At 32.2% G+C, this 8,195-nt stretch overlaps 3 protein-coding genes across 4 annotated transcripts; 2 read left to right on the forward strand and 1 right to left on the reverse strand.

Moving 5' to 3' along the window:
* Positions 1 to 238: 238 nt before the first annotated feature.
* LOC106139291 (uncharacterized) lies at positions 239 to 3,065 on the reverse strand. Its single transcript, XM_013340704.2, has 3 exons — positions 2,464 to 3,065; positions 1,776 to 1,962; positions 239 to 1,470 (listed from the first exon to the last, which is right to left on the reverse strand). Exons 1-3 carry the CDS (start codon positions 2,811 to 2,813, stop codon positions 1,210 to 1,212), a joined length of 798 nt encoding a protein of 265 aa, XP_013196158.2. The 5' UTR covers positions 2,814 to 3,065; the 3' UTR covers positions 239 to 1,209.
* An 84-nt stretch (positions 3,066 to 3,149) lies between these two features.
* LOC106139293 (alpha/beta-tubulin-N-acetyltransferase 9) lies at positions 3,150 to 4,423 on the forward strand. 2 transcript variants are annotated; one of them, XM_013340707.2, is made up of 4 exons: positions 3,150 to 3,352; positions 3,570 to 3,679; positions 3,758 to 3,805; positions 4,075 to 4,423. In XM_013340707.2, the coding sequence occupies exons 1-4, from the start codon at positions 3,276 to 3,278 to the stop codon at positions 4,413 to 4,415; spliced, it is 576 nt and encodes a 191-aa protein (XP_013196161.1). In that variant the 5' UTR covers positions 3,150 to 3,275; the 3' UTR covers positions 4,416 to 4,423. The 2 variants fall into 2 exon arrangements, with proteins under 2 accessions (XP_013196161.1, XP_013196162.1); XM_013340708.2 differs by lacking the exon at positions 3,758 to 3,805.
* Positions 4,424 to 6,758: 2,335 nt separating this feature from the next.
* LOC106139292 (protein canopy 4) lies at positions 6,759 to 7,808 on the forward strand. The gene has a single exon (XM_013340705.2). The coding sequence runs from the start codon at positions 6,882 to 6,884 to the stop codon at positions 7,527 to 7,529; it is 648 nt and encodes a 215-aa protein (XP_013196159.2). The 5' UTR covers positions 6,759 to 6,881; the 3' UTR covers positions 7,530 to 7,808.
* Positions 7,809 to 8,195: the final 387 nt, after the last annotated feature.

An 8,195-nucleotide genomic window follows, 5' to 3' on the forward strand; every position in this document is an offset into this window, starting at 1 on the left:
CAAGATTGCGCCTTAAATAGGTGGAGTGATTATAATTCTGTAAAATTTTCTAATTTCCAAAAATCCTAACCGGTTGCCTATGTCATAGCAAATACCTGCATACCAAAGTTCAATTCGATCGGTCCATTAGTTTGGTTTGTGCGTTGATACATAGATCAGTTAGTCACCTTTGCGTTTTTTATACTACTAATCTATAGATAAATAAGGCCACAAAAACTGCTTGGAATTAAAACAAATATTTCAAGAATAAAAATATAATTGATAAAACAGGAAAAAAATACTTTTATATATTATTATAAAATATATTTAATAGCCCAGTTAAGGACACTATTCCCTCATCTACTTATAATTACTATAGCTTAAGTGGACGGCACAGTTACATAATTCCTTAAAGTAATTAAATACTAAACAAAATATATTCGGTGGAATAATAACTTGGCATGACTTACATTACTTTACATATTTTTGATACATGCATATGTTGTGCATTTTTCTTCTATCATTTATTGTTTTATAGTCTTTTCAGTCTCTCTTTGTCGTTATTGGTAGTTCGTTGTAAATTACAATATAAAAAAATAGATGAACAATTACCTAGTATACTTCCTCCTTAGAGCCCCGTCGACGTAACGGTATTGTGCATAATAGAGATAGTTGCACGCCGCATAGGCACTAGACGACATAAATAAACAAAACAAAACAAAACGTAAAAGAGCAACTGTGTCAACAGAAAAATTGTTGGTCAATATAGATTAAACAGATTTAAAAAGATAATAGATTAAACATTGGGCTATAAACTAGGCTTTAGGTACAGAAACAATCTTAATCTTAAATTATGAACACAATGCATTACACAATATATGATAAAAACTATTAAAAAAAAGTAGTTGTAAAAGTCAAAAGTTTTAGAGTTACAAAGTGATGTTACTAAAGTGACTAGTTATTTTATCATAATGTTTAACGAATTGTACCATTATACAATAGATAATAATGATAAATATTTGGGAGTCTTTCTGAAAACAGCAGCCTTATACATAAATGTTACTTAAATTTTAAGACACACTTTAAGTTATACTTAAGAAAAATCATATTCATAAATACTGTTTAAAGTGATACATCCTCTTAAACAATGTCTTAAATTGCTGTCAAATTAAACAGCCTCGGACTTAACTTGTGTTGACCATTGTAAATAATCATTAAATGATAATTTGGTCAGTTTCCACAGCATGTGAGAACATCTCTTTCTTTGTATGCCCGAGTTGAAGTGTACACAACAATTGCTATCCAGAAACCTACAGATACCCAAGACGAGATCAAAGCAAGTTGCAGAGATAGACCTGTGTTAATGAATTCTGCCCTGCTAGCCGAAGACTGGAGCGGGTTCCTTAGTAGGTAATCCATAAAGTCAAAAATAGCTTGGCATGTCAACCTAAAGTGGATGGCGGTTACTTGATCCCCTGAAGCATGTATATCCTGGAAGTAATAATTATGGATAGTAAATTTCTGGCACTTTAGTTGGAAAGTGGGCTCCAGACCACCACCCGGAACACGCAGAGATGAGAGAGAGTAAATTATCTAAAGGAAATTAATTGTACAGGACAGGCAGACACTTACAAATCATAACTCATTAAAAAATTGACTTGGTTTTGATGTTCAAAACTCAAAATGCGCACAGTAAATTTCTCACCAGAGAGGTAAAGATGTATCTGGGACTAACACCACAAGTAAGATGATTGGCCTATTATTTATAAATAATAACATCTGTAACAACAACTCACTCTGCCCAGATGTGACCGATACTGGTTGCAGGTTTTCAAGAAACCATCTGTGATGATGGAAGCATGCACGAGGTTGTACAAAGCAAACACTGCAGCAATACAAGCTGTCGGTATCCAACAGTATATCACTGCATCATTCCGCTGACTCACTCGTGTCCTTGTTGTCACTACAATAGCTTCGCCTTCTCTGAAATGAATCATTGAAAATATAAAGTAAAAAGAAACTGAATCATTGAATTTAAATCATGTTCAAAACTGTGAGTGTGAGTTTGAATTTATAGGACAGATCTCGAAGGTGCACTCTGTTCACCTTATCCTGTCTTGGAGAGGGATACAGAATACATATAATGTTAAATATTTGATCATATAATGTTAATTTTGAATCTTTTCAACTGCTGCAATAATATATATCGCACCTCCGGTGCAACACTGTCACTTATGCAAAAATTGCAAAAATGAGTTACATATGTAAATAACTATCCTAATGCTTCCCTTAACTTGGTGCGATAACGTTACTTTTGTAGTACACATAGTAACCGCAGTATAAACTATTCATCTTGTAAAAATCTTCAAATATGACAATGTTATGGGATGATAAAGTTTTAAATGCTTCTCTTTTAAATTGTGTTTTTGCATAAGTGACAGTGTCGCACCGGGGGTGCGATATGTAATATTGCCATACACTTACATTTCTTCCATAGCTGTACTCTTTTCATCCTCATATTGTCCAACATTATTGATACAGACTCTATACATGTGGAATAACACCATAACAATTGAATATACTATCAGTGGTAGCGGAGCAAATATAGTATACAGACAGTATGAATTGTGTCCTCCGTTAAAGTATTGTGATGTGCTTACTCCATATAATATACAGCCACAGTTTGCATTCTCTAACCATGAGCTGAGGCATACGTCTAGCGTTGGGCGCCAATGATTATACGGAATTGCAATGCATATAACAGAAACACTTAGTAATATCGCCAGCATTCCATAGCACAAGCAAAGTCTTCGTTCTGTTTGGTATTGATTCATGTTGCAAATAAGATTTGTTATCTTTCAACAGATTTTAAGATAAGATCGAGTAGCAAAAACTACCACACCCTTACTGTTTGTAGTAAGAGCCGAAACATATGTTTTAATTAACTCAAGTGATGTTAAAAAATAAAGCAGGCACTTTGTAATAATCACACTTGAAAACTTTTATTCAAAGAAAGCAACACCCAACACCTCATAAAACCACCAAAATCTTTGCCAAACAAACAAAACCAAACGAAACGAACGAAACACGAAACACTCTTTGGCTTTGCACGAAACGAACGAACGAAAGAAAATGAAATATAATTTAGACATTATTTTGACATTGATTGATCTTTTTTTAACATGTCATTGATGATAATAAATCTGTGTGGTTTATTTATCATGTTCTTCTGAATAAAATAGAATGATATTTCGTTACAGAATTTTAGGGAAGTGTCATAACATTAATTGGATAAAATGAAGCTAAACAGTTTTACAAAAATTTGTGGCACCAACATTGTGCTTGTGCCTTATAAGAAACATCATGTCCCAAAGTAAGTTGGATTATTTTATCGTTATTTAATTGATTTGTGTAAAAATATAACTAGATTTTTTCCAGGGCGATTATTGTCTATTTTTACTACAGAATGTTTAGATTACCCTGGGGCAATTTCATCATAATTAAGTCGTTTTTAAGTTTAATGTGACAAACGGATAAGTATATTTTTTTTCATTATAGTATTTTGAGTAAGTAATTTGTTTATTCTATAGATACCATATGTGGATGAAATCTGAAGAATTACAGAAACTAACTGCCTCTGAACCATTATCTTTAGAAGAGGAATACAGCATGCAAAAATCTTGGCTTGATGATGAAGACAGTAATAATGCACAATTTTTCTCTATGTTTAGATATTCATTAACATTAAAAATCCCTTAACTAAAAATATTTTTTACAGAGTGTACTTTTATAATTTTACTAAAAGAGAAAGAGCAAGATGAAATAGGTCAGTATGGAATATAATCTTCTTTATATTTGCCAGTCCAGCAATTGATCCAAAATAAACTTAATATTTATATAAAGCCACATACCTAATTTGTATTCATAGTAATTCTCTTTGGTTTGTATAAATAAGCAAAACTTGTCTTACAGGTTTTTACAGTCAGAATAGATTTTTAAATGCCTACATGATATACTTATATATTGATGCTAGAAATTTATTTGACATATAAAATCTGGTGATGTAGATCTCATATGAATTTCTTATACTTTCAGAAGCTATGATTGGTGATACAAATATATTTATAACAGACAATGAAAATAAAGTCGGAGAAATAGAAATCATGATAGCAGAGAAAGCTGCTCAAGGCAGACATCTTGGATGGGAAGCGGTGATTTTAATGCTACTATATGGAATACAGTTCATAGGACTAAAGGTGTATGAAGCCAAAATCTCAATGAGTAATCACAAAAGTATCCAAATGTTTAAAAAACTTGATTTCAAAGAAAAATCAAAAAGTGATGTGTTTCAAGAAATCACATTTGAGAGAAATGTTACCAGTGTTTGGTTAGAGTGGCTACTCAAGCAGTTTAAACTTGATATAAAAGAATATTAAAATTTTAACTCTTTTTATTGTTAATCCTTATTACTATTAGTTTAAAAGCCCCTGCCAAGGCGAGCCAAAAAAGCGGCATGGCCTTACCATCCTTTTCTCGAAGCAATTCAGGCTATTTTCGACCCCCCTATAATTTGAATTTTCAGTAACTAATCAGGCATTATATAAACACAGTATATTTAAAATTTCAGTCTCTTTGAACCAGTAGTTTAAGAATGACACCTTGTTAAAGTTTCTGAATTTTGTCACTCACTGACTGACACTTCTAGCAGACATAGAAGCTTCAAATTTAAAATACAAATAGAATTTAGTGTTTTAATCATGGGAAAACCTAAATATTTTGTAATTTCGGTCCAGTTTTCTAATACACCAACTGCATGAATAACTTTGTAATCCTATATAAATTTATAGGATTACAAGGTTATATTTGCAGTTAATGAATCATTACTGTATAATAGAAAATAATAGGTGTAGATACTATCTACAACTATTATTTTCTACCTATTAGGTACCTACTATATGAGGCATAACGGGAGGTATAGGGTGGGTAAGGTTGTGTGTAGCCAATGAAACTGAACAACATTATTACTTGTCAAATGATCGACGCAATGAAAAACATTATTGGACATGTCTTGAAGTACGAAAATCTAAGAAATAAATAATAATATAAAGGTACCAAGAAGTAGGACTACAAAAAGTAGTGAGATGCCATCAAAAACATCCTGTAAAAACCCCCAAGTCTTGCAACTCAGTCTTTCTACCGTAAAAAGTTGTGAGATCCATGTTATACCAAGTCGGTTAATCTATTTAGTCTCTACTTAAAGGACCTTCTGCCTTAAGTTATTACATAAGTTATTATCATGCCAATATTAAAAATATTTTACGTTTTAAACAAATAGATCGACTTAGACATCGCATAATTTGATTATTAGTATGTATCAAAATTATTAAAAGATTTATCAAAGATTTTTCTTTCTTTATCACACAAGCAGCACGACCGGCCAGCAACCGAATTCCTCACCAGAGTCCAAGTCCAAGTCGATCTATTTGTTTAAAACGTAAAATATTTATAATATTGGCATGATAATAACTTAAGGCAGAAGGTCCTTTAAGTAGAGACTAAAAAAATTAACCGACTTGGTATTACATGGATGGATCTCACAACTTTTTACGGTAGAAAGACTGAGCTGCGAGACATGGGTTTTTTACAGGTTTTTTTATGGCATAGTAATTCCGTTTACTTGTACTAATTCAAAAATTAGTACAAGTATTCTTTATTCAAATTATCTATTTCCTATCCCATCAAAAGTTTATGAGATACATACAAAAATGTGTTTTAGTCCCAAGTTCACTGGCAGGGCAACTATGGGCTCTCCGTGTTTAATTTCTTTTGCATAAAATCAAATTTTAGTTAAAAATAAAGTAAGTTGTCATTGTTACATAAAAAGACGTTTACAGCCAGCGTTGCCAACTCTACGTCTTTTTACGTAGATCTACGTATTTTAAGCCTTTCACGCAAACCAACAAACTTTAGTCCCAAAATCTACGTATTTTCTATCAAAATTATTCAATTGCAAAATAACATATCTCGTCGTAAGACTGAATTAATTCCGGTACTTTCGCAAAAAAAAGTTAATAAACGTTCCGTAACGGACATAATAACGCAAATGACGAACATAAGAAACAGACTTTCCACTGAAACGCTAACAGGCTTACTTTTCACGAAAAGTAGCTTAAAAATAAATCGCGAGTCTATGCAGGAACACATTACACTTTTTAGTAAATATATGTATAAATTTAATTAATCTGAAAATGATATAAAATTGTATAATTAAAATAAATCGATGACCATGAAGTAGCAAACTTTTTTAAATTATCTGTAAGTGGTGGTTTCATATGTAGAATGTAGATAATGTGAAACTTGACTTGTTACTGGAATGTTTATTTATTTATTACTATTATTATTATTATTTTTTTGCTTGCATGAAGAGAGTTATGAATGTGGATGAAGCGAAGGAAATATGCAGAGATCGTGGCAAGTGGAAAGAGGTGGTCTCTGCCTACCCCTCCGGGAAAGAGGCGTGATTTTATGTATGTATGAATGTATTTTTGTTAGCGGAGATATCTTTAACCAGTTTTATCTATCTTCTGACTGTTTGCAACTTTTAGGGTCTTATGAATTGTCGTTTTATTCACGTCTTTATTTCAAGCAGAAAAAAGTACGTAGATCTACGTATTTCTCATATGGAAATTTTACTATGTCTACGTAATTTTCTAATCTGGCCTACGACCTTTTCAAAATCTGAGTTGGCAACTCTGTTTACAGCACCAGTATGCGATTGTCAAAGTCAAATCGACATTCATTGATGAAGTATCTTTACAATTGACTGGTTTGTGTTCAGATTTCAGAACTCAGAATTATTTTGTTTTTGGAAAACAGAAGTCCACTTATTTCTATTCGATATCATGTTTATATACTTATTTATTTTACTGTTGTGCACTACAAGTACTCTTTGTAATCATGATGTCGATATCAGATCGGAAGAAGATGTTGGAGTGAAGTACGCTAATAGATGCGAAGTTTGCAAAATTCTGGCCACTGAACTACAAGACAGGCTCGAAGAAACCGGCAAAGTGCACGATGTTATTGAAGTAGGATACTCACTCGATGATATCCAACCTAAAAAGAAAACCAGTTACCAAAAATCTGAACTAAGACTTATCGAATCACTAGAAGGAGTATGTGAAAAAATCTTACAATACAACATACATAAAGAAAGACAAGACAGCACGAGATTTGCCAAAGGAATGAGCCAGACTTTTAAAACCTTGCATGGGTTGGTAGATAAAGGTGTCAAGGTGGATTTAGGCATTCCATATGAACTGTGGGATAAGCCTTCAGCAGAAGTAACTCACATGAAGACACAATGTGAGAGCTTGCTGGAAGAAAATGAAGAGGCTGTGGAGGACTGGTATTGGAATTTCCAAGGTGAAGTGGACTTAAAGCATCATCTTTGTACAAAACATGCTTTACAAGGCACAGATGACTCATGTTTGTATGAAGATCTTCAACCTAAGGGGGAAAAAGGCCAACCTGACAAAACAGAGCTCTGACGTGAATATTAGATTTATCTAGTGTATATTATGAACAAATTTTAAATGTAAAACCTCAGTGAGATAGTTGTTATAATAGTCATCCTTAATAAGTACACAAAATCCTGTTCAACAAAAGTGGAGATAAAACTGATGTGAGGTGTTCTCTGGGTTTTAATGATAATGACTGAGGCTGAACTACTGACATGCTATGAAAAAGATACTGCAAGTGTCATACTGAGGACCTAATCTGCATTTGAATGTATAAAAGGCTAAATTAAAAAGACCACCATAACCATGGTAGCAGTGCAAGAATTATTGAATAAGTAGTATGTATGAAATGTGTATATTTAGTTTATAAGGTAAATGCATTTATTTTTATATTTTCATTATCCTTGTATCCTTTTACTTTATATTTTTCAGATGATGAGTTTACAAGCAGAGTAACATGTTTTGTATGATTTGAATATTTTTTAGAGTAAATTTATTTATAACCAGCATTTTTAAAATTTTATAAATATATGTAGGTACTTATCAAATGAAAATAAACTGATATCTTTGCTAAATATCGCTTAATAAAATTTCTGTCTGATGATGAATTAAGATGTATTATTTATATTATACCATTCAATTTCTTTCCATGTAGATTGTACAAGTCAATCAAGGGAAAGGCTAATAAATTGATTT

The sequence above is a fragment of the Amyelois transitella genome, chromosome 4, assembly GCF_032362555.1.
Source record: "Amyelois transitella isolate CPQ chromosome 4, ilAmyTran1.1, whole genome shotgun sequence".
Lineage (NCBI taxonomy): Eukaryota > Metazoa > Arthropoda > Insecta > Lepidoptera > Pyralidae > Amyelois > Amyelois transitella.

What these genes read in the sequence shown, in the direction of transcription:
- LOC106139291 (XM_013340704.2), bottom strand. Translation starts at nt 2,813, where the DNA reads ATGAATCAATACCAAACAGAACGAAGACTTTGCTTGTGCTATGGAATG. An exon ending in AGTACAGCTATGGAAGAAAT is followed by an intron (nt 1,963 to 2,463) that starts GTAAGTGTATGG and finishes GATTCATTTCAG; the next exon opens with AGAAGGCGAAGCTATTGTAG. An exon ending in ATCGGTCACATCTGGGCAGA is followed by an intron (nt 1,471 to 1,775) that starts GTGAGTTGTTGT and finishes TATTACTTCCAG; the next exon opens with GATATACATGCTTCAGGGGA.
- LOC106139293 (XM_013340707.2), top strand. Translation starts at nt 3,276, where the DNA reads ATGAAGCTAAACAGTTTTACAAAAATTTGTGGCACCAACATTGTGCTT. An exon ending in AAGAAACATCATGTCCCAAA is followed by an intron (nt 3,353 to 3,569) that starts GTAAGTTGGATT and finishes TTTATTCTATAG; the next exon opens with ATACCATATGTGGATGAAAT. An exon ending in GAAAGAGCAAGATGAAATAG is followed by an intron (nt 3,806 to 4,074) that starts GTCAGTATGGAA and finishes TTATACTTTCAG; the next exon opens with AAGCTATGATTGGTGATACA.
- LOC106139292 (XM_013340705.2), top strand. Translation starts at nt 6,882, where the DNA reads ATGTTTATATACTTATTTATTTTACTGTTGTGCACTACAAGTACTCTT.